Here is a 26313-nt window from a genome sequence, read left to right on the forward strand (position 1 = left end):
TAGAACTTCCCGTGAAACGTATTTTAAAATCTTTCTCCTGCATGGATTATGATTGGAGTTTGTTGGATGCACATCAAACAAGTCTAATAAAATCATCAAAATATTCGAAATCCTTTAACACTTTTATCTTTTAACCCTTTTGGTACTGTCAGCACCCAATTTCGGTCCATCGGCTCCAAGGGGGTAAAATTGTCATTTTTCTATTTATCACTCTTTTTTTTAAAATAAAAAAATAAAAAAATAAAAAAATTAATTAATTAATTAATTAATTAATAATAATATATATATATATATAATTTAAAAAAAAAAAATTTGTTCTGGGCAGTCCGGGCAGGCCGGGCAGCGGCAACCGGCTGCCCGCGATCTGGCCGGCCGCCCAGAATAGGAAATCGCGGATTTCGCGATTTCCTCCCCAAATCGGCTGAAATCTCGACCGAAAATTGCAATTAAAGGGGGGAAAACCTAATTCGGCGCGGACACAAAGGAACCCACAGAAAGAAATCGTAAAATTCTCTCTCGGATTGGGGAAATTTTGCAAATGGTTGCCCGATCGGAATAACGCCGGAAAACGGTGAAATTGCCTTGATTCCGACCATCCCAACCATCAGCGAAGCCCAGATCGGAGCCGGCGCGACCCAGGCGGTGCTCAGACCCCTCACCCGATCCTTTTCGCGTCGTCGTCGCGGCGTCCAACAGCCGGAACCGCCGCTCGCGGCCGATCGGCGCCACCAGCACCACCTTCCTTCGGAGCTCCTCACTGACGGGCTTTGGCCCACTATTTCCTTGTTGCAGGTCCAGCCCGTCAGCCGCGGCCTAAAGCTTTCCGCGGCCCAAGCCCAACCCGATCCTAAATCCAGCCCAGCCCGATCCTAAATCCAGTCCAGCCCAAGATCTCTCCGGGCGGTTTCCTCCTTCGGATAGGCTGACCGATCCGATCCGACCCGACCCGTCCGTCCGACAATTTTCGTATATTACAGAAACGCCCCCAAACTTTTGGGTTAGGTAAAAATCTCAACTTAGCGGCATGTTTAGGGCTTTTATATTAAATATCATGCTTACTTGAATGATGATGACATGAAATAATTGCTTGTTGTTTGCATAGATTATCAAAATTATACCGAATCCGATTATTCTAATTTTCTGATTTGTTCCATTCTAGTCCTGCAACGAATTTTCATTTTTTTCAATCCTGCCCAAATTCCCAAATCAATTTTAAACCAGTTCCATGGCATTTTCGATATTTCCATCACATCCCTAATTTTTTTTTCAGAATCAAATACTGCTCCAGAAAACTTTTACATTTGTTTCAATTCATTCCCTGGAGTATTTATTATTTTTTAAAATCAGCCCTAAATTTAAAAATTCATTTCAAACATACTCTGGGTTATTTCATTATTTCTAGCACATCTTCCGAATTTTTTAGAATTTAAAATCGCTCCGATACACTTTTCAATTTGTTTCAATTTAGTCCCTGCAACATTTATTCATTTTTTTTAAAAAAAACAAAAGCCCTGAATTTCAAAAAAATTAATTTCAAATAACCCTAGCCCATTTTATACTTTCCCGGACATTCTCCAAATTTTATAGAATTTAGAAAAAAATCATTCTCCAAATTTGTTTTGATTTGTTTCAGTTTAGTCCTTGAAATTTTTTTTTTTCTGTTGCTTTATTAGTCCTTATTATTCTACGTTATGTTGTTCGATCTTATTGCAAATTTTTCGAGATAACTGGAAATTAGAGTTTATCAGGCGATCTATTATTGATCGTTTCGACGGCTCGAAATCCAAAAAAATAAAATAAAGCATTCAGCAGATTTTAATTAAACTTAATGATTTCACCAATCGGGTAAACGGGACGTTCATTTGACTAATTAATTCACTCGACCTTAATAATTTTGCATGAATTGGTAATTAATCGGAAATACGCGTCGATAAATTGCAAATACGTGTTGACGCCTTCTTTTCAAAATTCGCAAATTTCATACTAAAATCTGAGACTCGTGATCCGATGTGACATGGACGTCTGGGAAGAACTTGCATGTTTTGACTCGAGGCCTCCTAATTTTAGGTAATTCAAGTCGGGGTGTGGAAGTTCTTTTTAGATCACTTCCGGATAGATTGACCGTTTCTTTGACTTTTTGGGGTTCTCGTATAACCCTAGAAGAATCAGGGAATCAGTCAGCGCCGGTCACAGGCCGAGGTGGCCCGCATTGCGTATTCTCTCTCTTTCAAAAATAAATTTTCTATACAAAGGCAAAAAGGCGTATTTACAATTTATTGTTATCTATGCATGATCTTGGGTAGTTAGATCGGGAATAACGGTTTAAGATACCAACATTTGACTTAATCGCATATTCGGCCTAATAGAAAACAGAATGGGGATAGCGGGCTAGGCACTAGGCTGTAGGATTCTCGTGTCAAAATCCACATTCTATAATAACCTATCATAATCAAAGTGTCACGATACATAACATTTTAAAATCAACCCACACATTCGAGACTTGATCACGGACACACACAGTCTGTCAGGTCCGGTAAATGATGCTGAATGCTACATGCCATTCCCGTCTTGCCTTTTACTTGTTTTAGGGTAGGATTTGTATGCCAAGATTCCTCGGTTAATAATCAATTAATCCACGTAAATTTGGTGATAATAAAACCCCATTGATTGTTTATTTGAACTTGCTTGTTACATCTTTTGCACTTGATTATATTGCGGATCGAGCCCGATCCTTTAGGACTCGATTCACATCGGGTCCAACGCCCATAACCGACGATCATGGGGCCCAATGCCCTTATACACCGAGAGCGCACTTTAATTTCAATTTCAGTCTTTTCAAACTATACGGTGAGCATGAGTGGGATAATAACCGAAATGCGAACCGACCGGGATCCAATTGTTATAATTTGTATTTTATTTATTTGAGAGAACAATGTGAGGATTTATGTTGTATGTTTATTAATGTAAAAATCCCGGTCGGAGAGCAGACGGTCGGAGTGTTTCTTCGAATTTACGGTGTCAAAACGCGTGAGTGAGCGGAACTTAATTAAGCGGTAATTAAATAAAAATGGCAAGCCTAGACAAGTTAGAGTACCGATAGGGCATGCGAGATATAGGCTCGCATGTAACAGAACCCCCGAATTCGGAACCTCGGGTTTCACAGACCATATGCCTTAGCAATTAGGTGTACCCCGTACCCCTAGATCCGGGTAACTTGCCAGCCCTCGACCTTCGGGTCGTAAAATGGCAAGTGGCGACTCCTTCTCACGTGCGTCCGTTGCGCGTCCCCGGGAAGGTGGATACTCCCAAGCCGCGTTGCATTTAGGCGCGCGCATGCGTGCCCCGACGAGACGAAATTCGGGTGCGCACAGGTACAAACGAAGATCTATCTATAAAATTAAAAAGGGGAATGGAGAATGAAGCGAAGGGTGAATCATAGATTATCCCTAAAATAGAAATATGAAGTTAGAATTGTACAGTATCAGATGCCTATTTTCTTTCTGGTTACCGGGAAGACCCATGGGTTTAGTATGTTGAAATAGAAATTCGAAACTATTAATAAAGGGATATAAGTGATCTCATCTAGATATTGAACCTGAAGCCTCTTAGTTATCAAATGTGTCACCGCGCTACACCATCTTCGATATCAGATGCCTACTTTTCAAATCCTATAAGATTCAGCACGCACATAGATCTACTCCTATCAAAATGATATGACGCAGTCGTGGTCAGCAACTTGGTTTTGAACTTTTGAATGCAAATCCATCTAGAGATTGTTCAATCGTCAAGCTCAATAATTTTCGAGACCACTTGAAGCATACGACTCGTCAAGTTGAGCGTCACATAAGAATAATTCGGGGGCTGTATGTAGTTTCGTCAATTGGGAATTAAAGACAACAATTAATAATGTAGCTAGGGTTTTCTTTATCACAAGTTCCAGACTCGAGTCTAATTAACGTGAGGGGCACTTTGGTAGCCTCAATAATAGACTAGATATGATGCTTTCTGAGCCTACATGTGCATGCATACACATGAGTCGCTCTAATATCATGCAGAATTCTCACTAAACCAATAATTGATTGGGCACATATTCAACTCAAAAACTCGAGTTAAGAGGTTGTGTTATACCCAGTCTCTTATAACTTGTGATTTTCTGTGAATTGATTTGGGACTTTTTGGCTCTCAACACACATAAATCTACTCCTATCGAGATGATATGATGCAGTCGTGGTCAACAACTTAGTTTATGAACTTCTGAATGCCAAATCCAATCGCTCAATCCTCGAACTCAATAATTTTCAAGACCACTTGAAACATACAACGCATCAAGTTGGGGGTCGCCTAAGACTAGATAGGGCTTTACTTTCGCCAATTGAGAATTAAAGACAACAGTTGATATATGAGTGGCTTTCCTTTTATGACTTCCGTACGTCTAATATTCTAACCTGCAAGTCTCCTCGAAAGTCCTCATCTAACCAGCAATTCTCACTTAGCCTAGTAGCGAATATCATGAGTCATGCATGCACGTGTCATACATAGCCATCTACTTCTTAAAAAAACCAATCAAAACAGAAGTTCTTGTATTGATTAGAGATGGACTGAGCGGGGTGAGGAAAATATCTTCTTATTCAAATTCACGAGGACCACGCTCCAAGTCTAAATCCTGAGTCCATCCCTATTGATGGCTAAGACTTTTCTCCCTTTTAGTTATCTCTTATCCATGAGCATTGGGGATGAATGTGGGATTGATCTGGTCAAATTTGGAGGAACATATTCGTCGAAATTAATGTAGGATTCGAAAGTGCATATGAAACCCTATAAGTACCAATACTTAGCCGTTCAACATCCCATCTCAAGCCTAACAAACAGAACCATAAACTCTTCTCTATCTAATTTTAGCAATTCAAGCCTTTTCCTGAACACTCTTTCCCCTTCTCTCTCTCCCCGCGTCGCTCTTCCTCGTATTGTTCAGCGTTTGTTAATGTCTTCGACGATGGAAAGAACAAAGAGTATTCCTCTCCAGCCGCCAACTTATGGGAACCTAATTACTATTCTTAGCATCGATGGGGGTGGAATCAGGGGCCTCATCCCCGGGACTATCCTCGCCTTCCTCGAGTCCGAGCTTCAGGTAGGATCAACAGAGCGTTGAGTGGATGAAGATTCCTATAGTGAAGATGGGAATCTTCATGTAAAATTCTCTATAATCTTACGATCATGCATAGCGGTTTTCTTGTACTGATTTTGAGTTTGTTTTATTCACGCGAACAGTGAGAAACTGTTACATTAATACGAGACATTTCAGCAAAAGCGCAGGCTGTGCCTGAAATCATATATGCAATGAGCCAGACACATAAGTTTGGAACTCTTAATAATGATGAAGAATGATATGATCTTAACCTACACAGCAGCTGGCATCTATATTATGTATAGATACATTCACATATACATATATACTCGTTTTTGCAATACATACATTTTGAGAAGTGAAGCACGGCCATGGAAAGCACAATATATATGCACACTAAATGCAAAATATATATACTCTCATTAATCTTTATTGTAGTGCTAAAAGGGGAAAATTGATCTTATAGCTTCCTACCCTAATTGTTCGCAGAAACTAGATGGTGAGGATGCAAGACTTGCTGATTATTTCGATGTGATTGCTGGAACTAGCACGGGTGGTCTTGTCACTGCCATGCTAACGAGCCCCGACGAAAACAACAACAACCGCCCCCTGTTTGCTGCTAAAGATATCAAGGAATTCTACCTTAGCCAAGGCCCTAAAATCTTCCCACAAGAAAGCAGGTTAACCCCGTAGCTTAATTATTTGTAGCCGAAACTGCAGCATTAATCAAGATTTCAAGCTTTTATAATTCATACAATGAATTTCAATTCAAAATTTTGAATTTCAGCTACCGACTGTTAGCTCCGATCACAAGGATCATCAGCCCCGTTATGGGACCGAAGTATGATGGGAAATTTCTACACGAGCTTGTCAAGGAAAAGATGGGAAGCAGAAGATTGCACCAGACACTGACCAATGTTGTGATTCCGACGTTCGACATAAAGAATCTCCAACCTACCATCTTTTCTAGTTATGAGGTAAGTTTTCCTCTACTTGATCCATAACAATGTATACATATGCGCGTGTGTCTGTGAACAAACTTTTCAATAACCTGATGGTTCAATTGCATATAATGACTTTGTTAACATGACCGGACCGGTCAACATAAAGGCTCAGAACTAGTTCTATATATAGAGAAGGAATAGATCATTTTCAGAAGTAAAATGAATTTCTTGTCTTGTTAGGTGAAGAGAAAGCCGGAAATCGACGCCATGCTCTCAGATATATGCATCTCAACTTCAGCAGCGCCGACTTATCTCCCAGCCCATTACTTTGAGACCAAAGACCAGGAAGGAAATGTGAGAGAGTTCAACCTGATCGATGGAGGTGTAGCTGCCAATAATCCGGTAACTATCGCAGTCGTTAATTAGACAAACTGATTACATTTTTTCGGGTAGAGACAAGCTGATTACTTTTACCAGTAATTAGTTTCACATAATTAATTCCAGACAAAGGCATCAAATTATTCCCAAACCAAAATACATTTTCTGTTTGTTAATTTCAGACGCTGGTGGCTATGGGGGAGGTCACAAAGGAGATAATGGGAGGAAGCACAGACTTTTTCCCTATAGAACCGATGGACTATCGAAGGTATCTTGTTATATCTTTAGGGACCGGTTCGAAGAAAGAGGAGGGGAAATACAGTGCCAAGGCTGCAGCTAGATGGGGCGTCTTGGGATGGTTAACAAGCGGGGGCGGGACCCCATTGGTCGATATATTCATGCAAGCGAGTTCCGATATGGTCGACTATCATCTCATGTCGGTGTTCCAGGCCCTTCACCTTGAAGATAACTATCTCCGAATTCAGGTATATGATCATATCTTAATATGGTGCTTCAAACTTTGTACTTTAAATTTTATAGACTTTTTGATATACTTAATAATGTATGGAATCATGTGGCCTCAGGATGATACATTAAGCGGCGATCTGGCCTCGGTTGATGTTGCAACGGAGAAGAACCTGGACGACATGGTCAAAGTCGGCGAGGCACTACTGAAAAAGCCTGTCTCTAGGGTGAACTTAGAGACGGGCAGACTCAACGCTGAGAAGCCGGAGACCAATGAAGAGGCTCTCAGGAGATTTGCTAGGTCTCTGTCGCAGGAAAGACAGCTTCGTCTCATGAGGTCGCCTCACGGGCACACCGTTTTGCCGAAGAAAATCCTAAATCCACGATTAACTTCGGGTGGTCCCTCAACTGGTTTAATACTGTAATTCAAAATAACATTGCTAGAATAAATAATCGGTTTATGCAGTTGTCGATCGATTAAGTGTAATTCCAATCACTTTTCCTTTCTTTCTTTTATTGAATAAATAGTGGAAAAAGTAGCACTTATTGAATATCTATTTTTTTTATTGTACTCTCTTTTTCCATAATAAACCAGATCGAGGCTAAAAACAAGATCGTACAAAAGCGGGGTATGAAAAGTCCTATAAGTATTGCCTAAACGAAGAGAATATATCTCTTTAGAGCTTGAAGAAGGATATGAATGTCCAGACGAAACTAGGCACTTCTCGCAAGCCACGATCTACGTAAAAATTACACTCACGATAATTTGTGATTAAATAAGTCTCTCATTCTTCTAACCATGAGGGACCGGGTCCTCCGTAGTCCATAAGGTTATAAGAGCACGGGGAATGATGATTAACCACAAATCCTGAACCGCCTTAATGATAAGTTGCCAAATACCGACTGACCACAGGATCTCTAGCCTGATCTTCACTTCCAGACCGCTCCAAGCCTCTAATCATAGACAGAGGAACTCAATCTTCTGCTTGAAACTGCACTAATGTGGTTACGCAATCTGAAGCTTATAGGATTCAGAGATAGGTGACGTGTTCATGTAAACGTCAAACTGGGGCAAAATTTGAGACTATGTTGTTCTAAAGGGTAATTTACATCCTTCACCAGGCGCAATTCAGTACAAAGGCAAAACTTCAGGAGCCAAAATAATATTTCTCTCCTTCTAGAATAGGAGCTGAAGCTCTGCTTTCCTTGTGGCTGAAGTCATCAGGAAATCCGTTGCCGGCAGGAGCTGAAGAGAAACCTTGAAACCTCATTAAAGATCCTCAAAACAGGAGAGAAAGCTCGATGTCATGCTCGGAGAGGCTACAGCGAACGTCCGCCAGAGCTGGAGGCGGGCTGGCCTACCCCCTGCCGGAAACTTCCCCGGCCATCAACACCTCCAAGCAGGTTTAAATCTCCTCCCTCGCCCTCCTCAAAATCCTCAACCACGGTAAATAGCCTGCTTCCGTTGCCTCAGCTACTATTGCTCAATACTTGGCCAGTAAAGTTTTCAATGGCCCGGATCTCTGCTCGGCTCAAATCCTAGGATATTTTTGAGTCTCTGTCAACGAACACTTCCTCAGCTTCTGCTATATGTTTTCTACTATGATGCGGGCATTCGTCATGTATTAGTGGTAGTTTTTTGCATTTCTGATGGAAGTGATAGGACTGATGCTGGGAGAGTTCGTGGATGACAGGATGAGTACGTTTTCCGTGTTTTGGATGTCATTGCAATGCCATAGATCGGAACAGAGGTTATTATCGAGGCAGATGATCATGTGATCCAGACAAAAATGCTTGACTCGCTCAAACAGAGTGGGAGGTGTGATGACTTTTCCTTCGTTGATGTTGACGACTCTGTCTTAGGTCCACTTACAGAAAAATTTCATGGGGTAGTTCATCTATTGATGATGCTAGCCACAAGATATGCTCTTTGTATTGTACGATCCAATGTTTTCATATTTCCATAATGCCATGAGGTGCTTTTATTTTGGTTCTTTCATCTTTCTTTTTGATATAAGCTCTCGTATCTAGAAGCCCACTGAGCTCCAACTAATCTAGTTAAAGCAAGGTCGGATCACTAAGGGATAAATCTCTCCCAACGTGGGTTTTCGGTTCTTTAATCTTTGTTCTATCATTTTGTCAAGGAACTGCGGTACTTTAGGACGGATGTAACTCCTGCATTTCTTGTGGTTCTCATTTTGCTTTCATCAGAAGACACAGGTTTTGAAGAGGCTTTAATTGATTGATTATTATACTGCTAGTCACGATCCAGCACAAATCACTTAATCCCATCAATTGAGTTGTTAATAGGTCATTAATCGAGGATTGGATTTCGGATTGCAGCCGAATTATTCCAGCTGCCAAGGTGGTTAAAGCCGTGTCTGGACCGAAATACAATTGGAAGTACCTGCATATGATCGTCCAGGAAAAGCTAGGTAGCATGAGGTATGCGCGACACACTGACTAATGTCCTCATCCCGACATTTGACATCAAGAATCTCCAACCAGCCATATTTTCCAGATAAGAGGTTCGTAATTTTCCCTTCTCATGTAAACAAGATTTGGTTATATATATCATAACCCGATCTCAACAAGCACACATGGATTACTTGGTTCTCATTTTGGGGAACTTCTCCAATGTGTCGATCGATTGTCCTCTTGAGGAAAAGGCCAAGCACTGATGCCTGCCTCTCGGATATCTGCATCTCAACCTCTACAGAGTGCAGACCCAACTTAGCTCCCGGCACATTACTTTGAAACGGAAGAACCATCAGGGCAAGTCAAAATTTTCAATCTGATCGATGGTGGCGTTGCAGCAACCAATCCAGTAAATATGCATATCAAAATCACAAACATATCAAGACATATGATTTCTTTTCTTTTTTTCTTCTTTTTTCAGGTTGTTGAGGATATTAATCTCACATGAAAAGATGAATCAATATCCATTAGTTTATACAAGACTTGAGTACCACTTATCAGTTTTGAGCTTTTAAGTGGATAGGGGCCCAAGCCCGTATAAGTCCAATGAATATTTAATATGGTATCATAATGCAGGTGATGCGTTTGCGTGCCTACTCGTGCATGCGCACTCACACCATGCCGACTCAATGTTGTGTGCACTGCTCGGCAGCTCGAGGTCAATTGTTGAAGGCGAGTGTTTAAGAGTACGTGACAACGTGGGTGTTAAGGACATTAATCCCACATATACACCTAATTAACTTTTTCTTTTCTGCTACATTAAAATCTTCCCACAAGAAAGCAGGTTAACAACGAAGTAGATTATTCATATATTTAGCCAGAATGGCAGACGCCTCTTATCTCAATCGAGACACAAGTTTTGTAATTAATACGATGTGTTTTTTTTTAAACTGCAGTTGCCAACTGCTAGCTTCAGTCACAAAGATGATCGGAGCCCTTACGGGACCGAAATATGATGGGAAATATCAACACAAGCTTCTCGGGGAGAAGCTGGGGACCAGGGGACTGCATGAGACACTTATCAATGTTGTGATTCCGACATTTGACATAAAGTGTCTCCACCAACCTGCCATTTTTTCTAGTTATGAGTAAGAATTTTTGTACTGCATTTTGAGTCCACGCATAGATAAATTATTGAGCAGAAGTTGTTCTGTATACAGAAAGGCCGCACAACTAAATTGAACTTCTCATATTGTCAGGTGAAGAGAAAGCTGGAACTTGATGCCATGCTCTTGGATGTATGCATCTCAACCTCCGCCGCACTGACATATCTCCCAGAACATTACTTTGAGACCAAAGACCAGGATGGAAAAGTGCAAGAGCTCAACATGATCGATGGAGGTGTAGCTGCAACTAATCTGGTAAGTATCACGGTAGTAAACCAGAAAATTTTGATTTGTTAGACCCGTTTAATTGATTCCATACGAACTTGTCATCAAATTATGCTAAAATATTACTCTTCTGTTTGTTAATTTCAGACACTGGTGGTTATGGGAGAGGTGACAAAGGCAATAACAGAAGGATGCTCAGACTTCTTCGCCATACAGCCAATGGACTGTATGAGATTTCTTGTGATATCCTTAGGAAGCGGTTCAGGAAAATAAGGGTACGGTGCCAAGGCTGCAACTAAATGGGGCATCTTGGGCTGGTTAACGAGCAGAGGCGAGACCCCATTGGTCGATAATTCATGCGAGCAAGTTCTGATATGGTCGACTATCACCTCTAAATGCTCTTCAAGGCCCTTCACCTCAAATATAACTATTAAATTTTCATTGGGCTTATACGAGGCTTGAACCCATTTCCACTTAAAAACTCGAGCCGATAAGTGGTGGTACCCAAGTCTCATATAAACCAATGGTTGTTCTTTCATCTTTTCCATATGGGATTTTGTAATTCTCAACATCAACTTGAGCTTTTAAGTGGAAATGGGTGCAAGCCCGTATAAGTCCAATGAAAATTTAATATGATATCAAAACCCATGGTAATGATCCTGGGGGCACGTCTGTGCAAGATCCCACACCATGTCAGTAAAGTCTGAGATTGGAAGTAGAAGCCCGACTCGTAGTAGTTGATCCCCCTCGCCCGAGTGTGGAAGAAGTAGCCCACCTCGAGGCAGTTAAGGCCCGAGTCTAGGAGAGATGAGAGACCCGCTCGAGGTAAGTTGTTGAGGGATGACAGTTAAGGTTCACGTGACACGTGTAGGCAAATCATGAGAAATACCACACGGTGCCACGTGAGGGCAGGTGTTGAAAATATAAAAGTCAATTGGGAAAAGTTAATCTCATATCGAAAGACTAAAAGAAAATAGAATAGTTTATATGATATTGAATTTCACAACTTATCAGCTCGAGTTTTTAAGTTGAAAGTTGAGTACAAGTCTATGTAAGCCCGGTAGAATTTAAGAATAATTATCTCAGAGTCAGGTATATGAGCATATCATAATAAGATGCTTCAATTTGAATTTTTGCAGACTCTTGATATAGGTGATAATGTCCAGTATCATGTGGCCTCAAGAAGATACATTGAGCGTCGATCTTGCTCGGTTGATTTTGCACGGAGAAGAACTTGAATTACCGGGTCAAAGTCGGCGAGGCGCTGCTGAAGAAGCCTGTCTCAAGGGTGAACCTAGATCTGGGACGACTCAAGGTTGAGAACCAGGATACCAACAAAGAGGCTCTCAAGAGTTCTTAGCCAGCTTCGTCTGGCGAGGTCGCCTCACGGGCATGCCGCGTTGCCCAAGATAGTTTCCAATGGCCCCGCCACCGGTTTGACACTGATGATAGCTCAAGAGTCAAGATTCTTTAATTATCACTACCGTATGGAAAGAGTATGAACATTTACCTAGCACGATTAATTTATTAGTTTGGAATCAATCAATCAATTTATAATATATAAAATTCCAACCAAAAAAATATAATATATAAGAGCTGAAGCGTGGAGTCGAGAGAGTTCTATTTAAGAATCCTCAGCTCCCGATAAAATCATCGTTGAACGATCTTTCACCAGCGCATCTAGGAAGAGGTTGCTTCATACACAAAAATAAATTTTGGTCGTCTCTCTCTCATGGGCAAAGAAAAAAATTGAATAATCAGGGCCTGCCTCTCAGGCACTTACTATTTTTCCTGGGAAGTAACGCACTTCAGTTTCTTCCTTTATAGGTATTTCTTGCACTGAACACGGCCTCAGGTTCGGAGCTTGGTCAGGGTATGGCCTTTGATCAGATAAAGAACTAAACCAGGCGACTTACTTTGGATGCGTTTGTTTCATTGTAATAGGAATTACAATACGTATATATTACATACGTAATATCGATTACTTTGTATGTTTGTGTCCATAATCGTAATTACAATTACGGATGGAACTTCTTCCGTAATAGACCTCAAATTACAATGCACCACCTCCATGTACGTAATAGTTAATACGGATATGTAATAGGAATCAATTTACTAAACTATCCTCAACCATCCATCAAATTTTTGAAAGGCACCAGCCCTCTACCACCCTCCTCCCCCGCAGCCACCTCGCCTCCGCAAGCTGCCATCGCCGAACTTCCTCCTCCGGTGAACCCCTCCCGGAACCCGACTGAACTCAAGCCGGCTAAACCAGACCAACCTCGTGAGGCCAGATGTGACCTCGCCAAGCCCAATTTAGTTGGGAGGCTCACGGACGGTTAGAGTACCCCGAGCCACGCCCAAGGCTCGAAGCCCCATGGCTAGGTTCACGCTTGGGTTGCGAACCCAGTCACGGGGTTCCCGAGCCCTGGTTCAACAAAACCAGGGCTCGGGGCTAGAGTGAGAGCTCAAACCATTGCTCTCTCAAGCCCCAAACCTCGATTTCATCAAACCTGGGCTCGCGAGCCCCGTGGCTAGGTTCGCGACCCCAGCATGAACCCAGCCATGGGGCTCCGAGCTTTGGGCGTGGCTCGGGGCCCCTTGGCTCGCCAGAGCTCTGAGCTCCGAGCTTCGACGAAAATAGGAAGAGGACAATACTGTTCAATGTCGTCTTCTTCCTCTCTTTTTATTTTAATTAAAAAATATATCATTTTTTAATTATTTACTTTTTAATTAAAATTATTTTAATATTCATATAATTTTTGTATAAAGAATCTTTTCATTTTTTTAACATTTGTTGATTGTGATATTTGCTTCTTTATATAGAAGGGGTCATTTGGTGCTTTTATTCTCGAACCAAGTTAAAATATTGCAATTCTTAACTCTCCTTTTTTTTTCCTTGAAGATGGATATTCATTAATAATATTAAGGCTCTGTTTGGCAACAAAGAAATTTTCAACTTAACTCCCAAAACGACAAAATATGAGGTCGAACGGTAAAATCCTGGGACCCACCAACGGGAAAGCAGAGAACTTGACTTGTCTTGCTCTAATTTCTGCAAAGGGAAAATTGTCGGCAAGATTAATGGTAGGGGTCCCACCAGTCATTCAAAAAGCTTGCCTAATTTGTCTTTATATGGAATTAAAATGAGTTGAGTTTAGCACAACTCAATTGCCAAACACAACCTAAAGCATCAGAAGTTAGATGGGCTATGGTGCATCTCTTCCTCTCTGAAGCGAATTGCCAGAGGAATGGATGAGATGTCAAAAGGACCATTTACATTATAAAAACCTGCCCAGTGGGCAATGTTATGGACAAGATAGTTATCGGCTCGAAGGATATATACAACAGTCTAGTTGTTAAAGAAAGAAAGATCGAATAGCATAACAAAGATAATAGCTAATAGTTCGGGCAAAAGTTGATGAGTAGACATCAAGTTGTCGATAACGTCTTTGCAATCGCCGAGTGGAAGCAAGTTATGGAGTTCAAGTTGTTGAGCACAACGAATTGCATTGAGGGCAACTATTGCTTCCCCCTGTTAGGGGTCGGTTGCAATTGAGTAGAGAGCCCATGCAAACATGATGGTGCATTTGCTGTCGGTGCAGATCGCTGAGAGGTAAAAATACTGTTGAAAGATCACAGCATCGAAGCTGACTTGTAATATAGGATTGATGGCAACCTTGTGGGTGAATTGAGTGATGGAAAGGTGGAGCAGGCTTTGTTGTATTCCCTGCGTCTCCTCTGTATTGTAGATGTTGAGTTGGAGGGGTTGAGAGTGCTCGAATCCAATCTTGTGGTGTTGTAAAGCTACCATAAGAAGTCCATACAAACCACCTCTCGAAGGATGAACCTGTGATGAATATCTCCATGAATGTTAAGAGATTGATCAATTCCTGTGATGAGTTTACTCCATTGCACCATGTCTATTGGGCCAAGATTAGAAATTCTAATTGCCCATTCCAGTAGTGCCCAAAGTTGACGAGAGAATGGACAATGAAGGAAAAGGTGATCGATGGTTTCCGAAGAAGATTGACAGAAGATGCAAAGAGTGTCATTGATTGAAAATAGTTGACTAAGGGTGGACTTTACTGGAAGGAAGTTTTGAAGTAACTTCCACAAGAGGAGTTTTGTGGCGATCATGAATTTTCAGCCTCCAAATGTGTTTCCACTCCTCGAGAGTACAAGGTGGGAATGAAAACGATGTATCTGATCGGTAACATAGGCAGAGGATGCAATGAAAACTCCATTCCCCGAAGGGGACCACATAAGTGTGTCCAAATGTGAATTATATTCAGGAATGATGGAAGAGATTTGATGGATTGAAGAGGAGTGAGACTATATAAGAGGGGGAGGTTCCGGATTCTAGTACCTGGTAAGAAACGCTCATGGACAAATTGGGGATGAATTGGAGGAGCTGCTATGGTAGGGAAGCGTGTGAGAGAGAGACAAGTTTTTGTGTAATATTGATTTTTTTACTTATGTATTCATATTACCAACTTTATTACATTCATGCCTTATTCCGTTACAATCAAACAACCTTTTCTTTTTCAAACAATGAACAGGGTTGCACTCCTCAAAAACAGCTTTCATCTGAAATCCCCTCTGTTTCTGTCCGTCCCTGTCCCTGTCCCTGTTCTGCTCTGCTTCTTCTTCCAACACTCGACAACGCTGCACGCCCCAATCTCTCTCTCTCTCTCTCTCTCTCTCTTCTCTGGAGGCTGTGATTATATATATATATATATCTCCTACGTCTTATTCTCTACCTCCCTGTGTTAGTCTCTGTTCATGAAAATAAAAGAGAAACAAGCAATGCAGAGCCTTTCATTTGAATGTATATGTTCATGTCAAGTGTCTCCAGTTGAACTCGATTTGTTTCGGCACGTAAAACACATAGATGATGACTGGGACGGGGACTAGGAGGTAGAAATGGCAGCATCCGCAGCCGCTGACCCCAAGGATCCTTTACCTCCCTGGCTGCAATGCACAGAAGAAAGTTTCACGAGCGGGGAGGCTGATTCCCGGAGAGACAGGAAGGATAATACGAAGCTCGAGACACTGTTCGATGAGGAGCGCGTGCTCTTGGAGGGCGGCGAGGGTAAAGGAGGGGGCGGCTCGGTCCCTGTTATTCTGCTCGAGAATTATGATGACGGCGAGATGAGGCGGAGAGAAGGCAAGGGGGGCGTCAATGGACGGCGGAGGTGCTGAGGGTAGAGTGTAACCTTCTGAGGATGGAGAAGGAGATTGCAGCGAGGAAGTGGGACCGGAGGTGGGTCTAATTGGAACAAACTCTCCGGTCCGCTATGGAAGCTTTGATCTCCGCAAGTCTCTCGCACTTCTCTTAAGTCGGGCTTGGATGGCATGTTAAATAAGATGGAGTAATCTGACCAGTAATCTCATCTGATCTTCAGTTAATCCATAATCGAATGTTTGCAGGGAAGGAAGAAGATCGATGATGGGAAGAATATGGCCGCAGTTTTGGAAGGGGGACGAGGTGCATGAGTTCTTCTCGGGACTTCCTAATAATATCTTATGATCCAGTTGGACTTGGCCCATTGAGCCATGATGGGCCCGTGAGGCACCGGCCCGTTATCCTTCCACTGCCAGGAGCGGGAGGTCTTCGCTGCTCTCTGTGACCAGCCTCACGAGGTATCCTCCACCATATAGGGGCGGCAAAGCCTAGCCCTTCGACCGGGCCTCATCGCCCAACTCTCGGCTTTGAACCAAAATCCCCTGTCGGGGGATTGAATCATGAATGGGTTGGTGGCCTAGCAGTCCTAAAAGTATGAACTTTGTTGACTCGAGTTTGCTTAGTAAGTTGTGACTCTTGAACATCATATACATTTCAATCGTGATATTGCTCCATGTTCACGAGTTCTGACATTTTACACGGTCTAATAGCCACGGATTTTTCCCCACAATCAGGCAGTTCTCAATCCACCAGATCGATACTCAGCAATATCCAAGCAAAAGACGGGTATGCGAGACTTTGTTACAGAGTTTCACAACAATGTTTTCCAGCTCTTACGAGAACAAAACGAACGCCTAGATCGCTCGGTTCAATAGGTTCATCACAGTATCCGCTGATTGAATTCTTGTTCCTATCGATCACCAGATTGCCCAAGAAGATTGTACTGTTAAATGATGTTTATACACAACCACCTTCTAATTGGTTCCGCAAGAAAATCATATTAAATCGGTTGCATGGTGAGAACAGCTCCCAGTCATCAAATGCTGATTCTATCATAGAAGCCCTGACAGGCTGCAAACATTTATTACTGAAGATTTGCAGGTTCCGCAAGCGAAGAAGATTGACCACTTCCCCCTCATCTCACCATTAAAGTTGGCCACACAAGTAGGCCAACCTACAACCTTGACTTCGGTTCGGTTTCTCTCAGCAGTTCATGTGTGCCAGGCAGCAGCAGCAGCGGCTAGCAGGACTTTATGACACGAGATTAAGGATTTGTCTGATATAGAGTACGTCTTACAGTGACGAAAAGTACTACGGTATTCAACGTACCAAACAAGAAAGAAGAGGTGCTTGAAAATTACTACTGTCCGATTAAGTGATCTAAAACTGTTGAGGACTTAACCTCAGACATCTGCTAAGTTTGCAGTAGTAATAACATGAGAAATGCAGCAAACCGCCCATTAAGGAATCAAACATTCGAGGTTTCAAACAATGCAACAAGCTGTTGAATTTACCATACAAATTATAGAAATCACACGCAGTCTAATTAATGGTACAAGCTGTTCTCTCTATCCTTCCCTTTCAAGTTATTTTGACTCAACTGGGTCGACTGGTGGAGGGGACGAAGAAGTTCATCAGGCTGGAATCCGAGAACGCAGCCGAGTGGTTGAGGTTGAGGTTGAGGAACTTGAACTCATCCATCAACTGCCTCAGGGCCCGTGAGTGGTGACTGCCATTTCTCTATGTCGCCTTGGTTGATTTGGTCAGGTTCATGTAGCTCGGCCTGGTGTGGGAGCTATCCTCAGTCCCCTCCGATGTCAAGCCCGTGAACCCAGAGGCTGGAGTTGCAGAAGTGCAGAAGGAAGAAGAGACCGAGGCCTTGCTGAGATTCTCATGGTAACATTGTTCTTCCGGACTTTGACCGGAAGTGGCTCCAAGGATTTCGTGTTTTTTCCTAGAGGAGAGTATCTTCGAGGTTGGCGTTGTCTCTGATTGGTCGGATTGCGATTTCTCCATCAGTCTTGTCTCCCAGGGCTTTGCTGCCATCCACCGTTCTAGCTAGCTCCAGCCCCAGTTGTTCTTGTCAAACTCGTAGCCCTTCAGGGAGGGAACCGAGATGTTCGATCTGGAATTCACATCCATGCTAGATTTCCACTGCCAAAGAGTAAGGAATGAGACCTTAGCCTGCACTGAAACATGTCACTGAACAAACATGAGCCTTCAAATCATTCTAGTTTGTTATTATTTGATCCAAATAGTTTCCCATTGTAATAACATCCCACCTTGTGGTATGTCTGTGTCAAAGCATCTTGCAGTTGAAATAAGTTTTTTTTTATCTTTAACTAATTAGTTTATGCAGTTTTCAGTCGGATAAGCGCATTATTAGTTTCTCCCTTTTTTTGGTTGTAAAGTGAAAAATAGAACACAAATTAAGGAATTCAAATTTTGAGTCTCTCCATGCCAGTTCCTCATAGTTGACAAGATAAAGAATAAAAAAAGATATATATACTGAGATTTTTAGACTGAAACAACCAGAACGCGTACCTGTAATATTGCACCATATCCCACGTATAATGAAAGCAACCCACGCACTAATATTATCAAATTTAATATTGGTGAGAATAGAAAAGTAATTAATTTTCCTCTTGGAAAAGCTTCAATTTATAGCAGGGACCTTGAGCTTGTCGCCAGGTAGTGGGCCTTTGTTTCATTGGGGCGGCCAATTTCTTTGGTTTGATCCCGGGCCGAAGTCCATTTATAGGTCATGTCCATGTCAATTGTCAGTTATTCTACTTATTTGCTCGAAAATACGAGCCTTTTAGGGGGAGGAATAGAGTAAGGTGGCATTTGATAAATTAAGTGCTAAAAAGTTAAATACTTAATTAGTTAAGAAAAGAAGTGTATAAGAAGATAATATGATTGATAAGGATGAGGATATTGTTTTGAGGAGTTAAATGAATCAATAAATGAAAAATAAATCATTTTTTGACTTAATGATTAAGTAGTTTAGACACTCATCTCTCATCTTTTCCTCATTCTCCCATTCATTTTTCCTTATAACTAAGGTGATGTTTGTTTCAACTTAATTAACTAAGTGATTAAAAGTTGGTTAAAAAAGAAAATGAATGCAAGAAAGAGGAAAATATGAGAGATAAATAAGTCATTTTTCCCTTATTTGTGCTATTTATTTTTCGCAAAACTTTTCTCATCCTAATTCATTCCTCCCTTTTTCCTAATACATTTCTTTCCTTAACTAATTAAGTGTTTAATTTTTAAGCATTTAATTTATCAAACACTACCTGACTTGTAACGAACTTTTCACTTATTTGATTAAGATGAAACAAATACACCATAAGTTCCACAAATCACCCTTATAGTTTCACAAAAGAACAATAACACTCCCTCCTAGGACACTTACCTCCCTTTCTTTTGCTGATATTACAGCTGATTGGGTACCACATGTAATCTCTGCTGATGTAGCACTCCAAATAATATTTTTTTTTTTATTTTAAAAATAAAAATAATCTGAAAGTAAAAAAGCTGACGGGGAGAAAAAACTTAGGGGGCAGATCGTCGTTGCCCCCCGGGAAGTCGCCACAGGTGTCAGACACCGCCGGCTACTTCCACCAAAACTTCCCCTTCTTAATTCTGTCACTCGTAAATGTCATTAGTTAGGGAACTGGAGAACAAAAGAATTAAAGTACTTTAATCCCCGAATGGCAGGAAATAACAAGAAACAATGCTTTCGATGAGGCCAAGTGATGCTGGAGAAGAAAGAACTCGTTGAATACACTTAAAAACGCCAAAGCACAGCAAGAACATAGAGACGGATTTGGTGAACACTAAACGGTCGATATTTCCCTCTTCTTTTTTGTTAGAATGAGAACTTATATTAATCAAATAACTCAAATAAAAACATCTAGAAATCCATATTTGTACAGATATTAATCAAATAACTCAAATAAAAACATCTAGAATGCAGACTTCACAAGTCACAACTTACCATTCTCAAAATCAATTAAAAAAAATGAAATCAAATAATGAACTCGCATCTTTGCACTTCATTTGATATGTCGTGAAGATAAGCCACCGTATGTCTTATAGGATCCACATATTTGGTCCTTTGAAGATTCAGCTTATTTCCCTCTTAAGAGCTCTATTATTTTTCTCTCGCCAGATGCTCCTAAATAGAATTCATCTTGTTAGGGCCTCTTCTTAAAGGGTATTAACTCCAAGGGTCGCAGTGTCTAGTCCGAACCACAAGATCCCGAACCACCATCTAATACCAACTGGCCCCGCGATCTCCCTAGCTCGTCTTCACTCCTTGCAGCTCCAAGCCTCCTACAACCAACGGCAAAGAAACTCCGATGTCTGCATGAAACTGCGAATCCAGTTGCCATCCTTTGCTTGACTGATACCATGCCCCGCTAGCACGTTTCAGGTTATCCTTCACCGCTCCATCCTTATGTACTTTTGAACCAATCTCGAGTCCAGGCTTTTGCATTCCCTTTGTTTACATGTATGGGAAGATTGCATGCTATGTACATGCAGTTTATCGATTGAGACATATCGTTAGGTTCCTGAATGAGGCTAAAATAATGGCACTGATCATATATATGTGGTTGCAAAATCTGAATGTATAGGCCTCGAGTAGGTGACATGTTAGTGTAAACATCAAAATCGATTATAATATATAAAAGCCGGCGAGTGAAATGTGGTTGTTCCGAATTATAAAATCCTCAATTCTAAGTAAATTGACTTTCCAATTCCAGATACACAACCTTTTATTATATATATATTTTTATTTATATTCAATAAATTTTGGATATTTATCCAAACTATTTGCATGTAGTAATATAATTAAAGAAATTTTAAAATAATTAAATGTTTTCTCGATAATTTGAAACAACTCTTCAGGATTTCTGATACTTTTTCAAGTTTAACATGTTAAATATTCTATAAATAAAAGGTATGAAACCCATTTTATACATTATTGTTTAACTCACTATAGTTTTTCCCCACCTCCTTATTTCTATACGATTCTCCCGCTCTCCGTGCACATATTATTGAATTATTGTTCTCTCTCTATACATATGTTATTCACATTTCCATAAAACTAGTGTAAGTGTATATTTGTCATGACAATTTTTACTTATTTGACTCGCACTCACAATTTTTGATATTTATTATATCTACTCTGATAGAATACATAATTTTTAATTCCTTAACTCTCACTCACAATCTTCGGTATTTTGTATTTCTATCCAGTAGAATACGTAGTTTCCACGCATGTCTTTTTATCATATAAGTATTTGCATGGCATATGTATTAATTGACCATTTTCAATTATACAAAAACTTACATCAAAATTAGGTATCAACTAGTTGGCGAAAATTTTAAATTACGAGAATCTAAATGCTAAATTGCATACGTCAAGGATCAAATTGGTTCAAAGGAAAAACACAGGGGGCAAAATATAATTTCTCGGCTGCTAATATAAGCGAGGCTCGCGAGCTGAAGCTCGGCTGTCTTGCGGCCGAAGTCACCGGGAAATTCCTTCGCCGGCCGGAGCTGAAGGGAACCTTTGAGTGAAACCTCTTTAAAGATCTTCTACGCAGGAGAGAAAGCTCGACGTCGGGCATGGAGAGGCTACAGCGGATGTTCGCCGGCGCTGGAGGAGGGTTGGCCACCCCGCCGCTGGAAGCCCCGGCCATCGACACCTCCGAGCAGGTCTACATCTCTTCCCTCGCCCTCCTCAAGATGCTCAAGCACGGTAAACAGCTTGCACCCCTTGCCTCAGCTACATCTGATCAATATTTTGCCGATTAGGTTTTCCGTGAAATCCGTGGTCTGCTCTGCTCAAATCCTAGGGTAATCATGAGTCTCTGTCGATGAACACTTCCTCAGCTTCTGCTATATGTTTTCTGCTTATGATTTTGACACAATGCGGCATTGTGGCAGTGTTAGTTTTTCCCATTTCTGTTAATTAGAGGATTCCTGAGCTAATGTTCATCAGGGTGCTGCTTTTTTGGGTGTGTGATGTGATATGACAGGCAGAGCTGGCGTTCCGATGGAGGTGATGGGACTGATGCTGGGGGAGTTTGTGGACGAGTACACCGTCCGTGTTGTGGATGTGTTTGCAATGCCACAGAGTGGAACAGGGGTTAGTGTCGAGGCTGTTGATCATGTCTTCCAGACTAATATGCTTGACATGCTCAAACAGACTGGAAGGTGATTACTTTCTCTTATTTGATGTTGGTGGCTCTGTCTTAGTTTCTACTTACAGAAAAGTTTCATGGGATAGTTCAGCTGTAGATGATGATGTTTGTTCAGGATATGTAATCTTGCTGGCCAGAACACTTGCTCTTCATAATTTACGGTCTAATGTTTTATAATTCAGTAATGCCTTGAGCTGCAACCATTTTGTTTCTTTAATCGGTCTTCTGTCATCTCATGGAGGAGCTATGGGACTCTAGGATGGACAGGAGTCATGCATTTCTTGTGGTCCACATATTTTTCATCAGAAGAAAGAGCTTTTGAAGAGGCGTTAGTTGGTTTATTAGTATACTGCTAGTTGGAGGCCAATCTAAAAATGCACTTAAAGCCTTACTGGTGGGAAATGGAAATGTGCAATTTGCATAGTTGGTGTGCGCTGAGTTTAATGCCAACATCTTTTTTGTGGGTCAAGTTGTATTGTTTCAATTGTTGAATGACTGAGTTGCCTGCAATAACTCTTCAAGTCTACATTGGAAGGAGCAGACATGTGCTAGATTCATGAATATTAATTAATTAATACTGAGTTTGAACAACTTGCTCTATAGTTATTGATCTGTGGCTTTTTAATAAGGTAATAACTGTAACGTTTATATCTTTCTTAATTTAAGGTAGTCTCTTTTCCTAATTGGTTTGTCCACTCAAGCAATTCTCAGCCTTTTTATGATTCTCATGTTGTGTTGCAGACCTGAGATGGTGGTGGGTTGGTACCATTCTCATCCTGGATTTGGCTGCTGGCTTTCTGGGGTGGACATAAACACTCAACAGGTCGTGTACTGTATATGCCTTCTAGGGCCTGAGGGTCATATATGTGTTTCTTAGCTTTTCCTTTCTCTGTCCATTTGGTTTCTGCAAATTCTTTTTCGCATTTTTCTGTTCAGAATCTATGGAGCTATATCTATGGTAGCTTTAGAATGTTTCCTTCCTTCAGAATCATTTTGCTAAATTTCCACATTAGCCTGCAAATTGACTAATGATCTAGAAGACCCAGAGGGCTTGAGAAGTGTTAAAATTTGATGTGTTAAGATATATAATTTTGAATGGTTTTTACAGACTTCAGTACTTTGTAGTTTATATTAGGGCAGTAACCTTTCTTCCTTCATTGCTTCCCTCAGGGTTTCTTCTAAATCAGTTTTCTTACAATTTCTATCACCGAATAGAGTAGTACCCTATGTTGGATTGCGGGAAAGCAGGAGATTTACAATTTAATGTGAGATTTCTGAATGATCTTGACTGAGTACTAAATCCTTTTATTTGGCGATGATTGAGACATGTTTTCTTCAACTGGTGACACTTTCTGTATCTCTCACTTTTTCTAGTTCAAAGAAGATTGTTGCAGTGAAAATTGCCTGAGCAACAGACATGTTTTAATATACGCAGATCAATTACTTGGCATCTTAAAAATCTTGGATAAAAGAACTGTTGATACTATAAGAAAATGTTTTTTATGCATCCAGAGCTTCGAGGCCTTGAATCAACGAGCAGTTGCTGTGGTTGTGGATCCCATTCAGAGCGTTAAAGGGAAAGTGGTGATTGATGCCTTCCGCTTGATCAACCCCCAAACCATGATGCTCGGGCAAGAACCTAGGCAAACCACATCCAACCTTGGACATCTCAACAAACCATCTATTCAAGTGAGTTCTGAGACAGTGGTGTCCTCTAACATGTATATTCTACAATTGTTATCTTATTCACTATAATCTACCTTTTTGTACAGGCTTTGATCCATGGATTGAACAGACACTATTACTCAATTGCCATTAACTACAGAAAGAATGAACTCGAGGAAAAGATGCTGCTCAACCTTCACAAGAAGAAATGGACTGATGGGCTTACTCTTCGTCGATTTGATACTCACTCGAAAACTAATGAGCAGACTGTTCAGGTTAGCTGAGGATCTCATCAGCCCAAATTACCTTGATTTTTGTGTTGCAATCATTTTTGTCTCTCCCTTTGGGTCAGTTTCTCTATCAGTAAAATATAGCTTTTCATGGTTAACTGGGGGGGGATGAACTATTCATGATGGCTATGGACCTTTACAGTGACCTCTTGGGCTGGGGCTGAACTCGGCCTGGGATGGAGTGGGCAAGAAAGGAGCTAAATTTTTTGCCCAATGCAGCCCCCTCACTCGGTTAACCACACATCTGAGAGCATACAGTCTCCTTGCTGGAAGGTGTCATCTTAATTAGATAAATAATTGCCAGCTATCAGTCTCAAGCCTAATTATGTTCCTTCACTCCCTCCCTGTGGTCTGTCAGGGGAGCGGAATGGAATAACATATATATTAGAATATCACGAAATTAGAAGAGTAGGTTAATTCTGAATTTATTAGTTATATCACTTTATGCTGGGCTGATTTGCAAGAAAGTGTCTTTTCGGTAGTTGCACAATTGCTCTGCATCTAGGATAAAGTCTTGAAACTTATTTTAATTCTTAAACAAAGAAATGGTGGTGAAAAATAATTTAGAATTGATAGATAACACTCGTTCTTTCTGGAACAGTAATGCTGCCAGTACCTAGATTACTATTATGGAGTGCTTCAATTGGATAGTCTCCAATTTCTGATATAATAGTTAGAAGTGAGGGTTCTGATCATTACTGCAGTTCGTTCTAGTTTGATGCCTAAAACAATGTTAGAAGAGGCCATCTTCAGATCATGATATTAACAGCATGGCATCTTATCACCGCCATCACTATAATCATGCGCTTAATATATTGAAATTTCGCCTTGCTCTTGGTAGGCAGATCTACTAATCAGATGCGATGTTTTAGAATATGGTCAGGCTGTAGAATATTTCTTCAAATTCTTTTGAACTCTGTGAAATATAATTTTATTGGAGGTGACAAAAACTCTATGAACTTGCTCCTTTTTTAATTGCTTGCAGGAAATGCTGAGTTTGGCAGCCAAATACAACAAGGCAGTGCAAGAGGAAGACGAGCTGCCTCCTGAGAAGCTGGCTATCTTGAATGTGGGAAGGCAAGATGCAAAGAAGCATCTTGAGGAACATGTCTCCAACCTGATGTCCTCCAACATAGTTCAGACCTTAGGTACTATGCTCGATACAGTAGTGTTCTGAAGTCCTCCTCTCGCGACCTTGTGTTTCTGTTGATGTCTTTCTTTAACAGAAACAATTTGGGCAATAAGTTCCGAGACAATGCCATAGGACATCTTGTTTGTTTCTCTCTTTCAGCGAGGCGTTCACGTTGTGCATTTGAAAGGCTTTTATTGTTCTTGTCTGCTTCACGTAACTACTCAATCATCTCTTTTATATAATTCTGGGATCTCTCTCCGTCTGTTGGTCTGTTCCAGATGATAGCATGTATTGTTGACTTGTCATTTGGCCCAAAAATGTCATCCACTTCCCACAGTGTAATGTCCTTTAGTGCTAGTACTTGCTAAGTAACATGGTAAGGTCGGGAAATTATTTCCGTGCCTTGTGGGATCCATGATTATTCGGGCGTAGGCTCCGTATATGTCAGAAACTCGCTGTCCACAAGCAACGTGGATATCTGATAGGGTCACGGTTGTCTTCTATTCACCTTCGAGGCTCAAACAACACAGGTTCCGGTTAACGGCTGACATGACGTCTAAGCTTCTGTTAAGCTTCTGTTAAAGGGTTTGACGATTTTTACGCCTTTAGGTTCGGGGAGTATTTGGGCCGTTAAGTGGACGCCTCGCAATTCAAGTGCGACATAAAACCATCTAGGTTTCATCTAACGGGGTTATGAGTAAAGGGTGGTAATATGTGTTGTGTCGTGTTTAAATAGGTCGTGTCTTAACGGGTTCGTGTCAAGAAGTTATAAATCCGATCACGACACGTTTAATAAACGTGTCAAGATTTTTAAAGATGAACATGACACATTTAATCACGAGTTGACACGGATATGACTCGTCTAACTTGTTTAATTAAGCGTGTCTAAATGTGTATGTATATTTACTTACACGATATGGCACTGTTATCTTAAGGTACATATTATACCTATATGATATGACACTATTAATTTTAATTATACGTTATTGCATGATTAATTATAAAAGCACCATAAGCGGGTGATTTATATAAACAAATTTAAATGATTTTAGTATACTTTCTTCTATAAATTGATACAATATGTGAAATAAATTTATTA

At 40.9% G+C, this 26313-nt stretch overlaps 2 protein-coding genes and 2 pseudogenes across 2 annotated transcripts; 3 read left to right on the top strand and 1 right to left on the bottom strand.

Moving 5' to 3' along the window:
- Nucleotides 1–4720: 4720 nt before the first annotated feature.
- LOC116215158 (patatin-like protein 2) lies at nucleotides 4721–7469 on the top strand. The gene is made up of 6 exons (XM_031550761.1): nucleotides 4721–5128; nucleotides 5615–5805; nucleotides 5913–6102; nucleotides 6310–6471; nucleotides 6630–6932; nucleotides 7032–7469. The coding sequence occupies exons 1-6, from the start codon at nucleotides 4808–4810 to the stop codon at nucleotides 7335–7337; spliced, it is 1473 nt and encodes a 490-aa protein (XP_031406621.1). The 5' UTR covers nucleotides 4721–4807; the 3' UTR covers nucleotides 7338–7469.
- A 250-nt stretch (nucleotides 7470–7719) lies between these two features.
- LOC116215159 lies at nucleotides 7720–11787 on the top strand (annotated as a pseudogene).
- Nucleotides 11788–17505: 5718 nt separating this feature from the next.
- Nucleotides 17506–20330, bottom strand: LOC116214507 (annotated as a pseudogene).
- A 1094-nt stretch (nucleotides 20331–21424) lies between these two features.
- On the top strand, nucleotides 21425–25476 carry LOC116215280 (26S proteasome non-ATPase regulatory subunit 14 homolog). Its single transcript, XM_031550924.1, has 6 exons — nucleotides 21425–21682; nucleotides 21963–22140; nucleotides 22869–22950; nucleotides 23640–23816; nucleotides 23900–24067; nucleotides 25068–25476. The coding sequence occupies exons 1-6, from the start codon at nucleotides 21550–21552 to the stop codon at nucleotides 25257–25259; spliced, it is 930 nt and encodes a 309-aa protein (XP_031406784.1). The 5' UTR covers nucleotides 21425–21549; the 3' UTR covers nucleotides 25260–25476.
- Nucleotides 25477–26313: the final 837 nt, after the last annotated feature.

Source organism: Punica granatum, chromosome 7, assembly GCF_007655135.1.
Source record: "Punica granatum isolate Tunisia-2019 chromosome 7, ASM765513v2, whole genome shotgun sequence".
NCBI classification, from domain to species: Eukaryota; Viridiplantae; Streptophyta; class Magnoliopsida; order Myrtales; family Lythraceae; genus Punica; species Punica granatum.

What these genes read in the sequence shown, in the direction of transcription:
- LOC116215158 (XM_031550761.1), top strand. Translation starts at nt 4,808, where the DNA reads ATGAAACCCTATAAGTACCAATACTTAGCCGTTCAACATCCCATCTCA. An exon ending in TCCTCGAGTCCGAGCTTCAG is followed by an intron (nt 5,129 to 5,614) that starts GTAGGATCAACA and finishes AATTGTTCGCAG; the next exon opens with AAACTAGATGGTGAGGATGC. An exon ending in CCATCTTTTCTAGTTATGAG is followed by an intron (nt 6,103 to 6,309) that starts GTAAGTTTTCCT and finishes TTGTCTTGTTAG; the next exon opens with GTGAAGAGAAAGCCGGAAAT.
- LOC116215280 (XM_031550924.1), top strand. Translation starts at nt 21,550, where the DNA reads ATGGAGAGGCTACAGCGGATGTTCGCCGGCGCTGGAGGAGGGTTGGCC. An exon ending in TCAACAAACCATCTATTCAA is followed by an intron (nt 23,817 to 23,899) that starts GTGAGTTCTGAG and finishes CTTTTTGTACAG; the next exon opens with GCTTTGATCCATGGATTGAA. An exon ending in CTAATGAGCAGACTGTTCAG is followed by an intron (nt 24,068 to 25,067) that starts GTTAGCTGAGGA and finishes AATTGCTTGCAG; the next exon opens with GAAATGCTGAGTTTGGCAGC.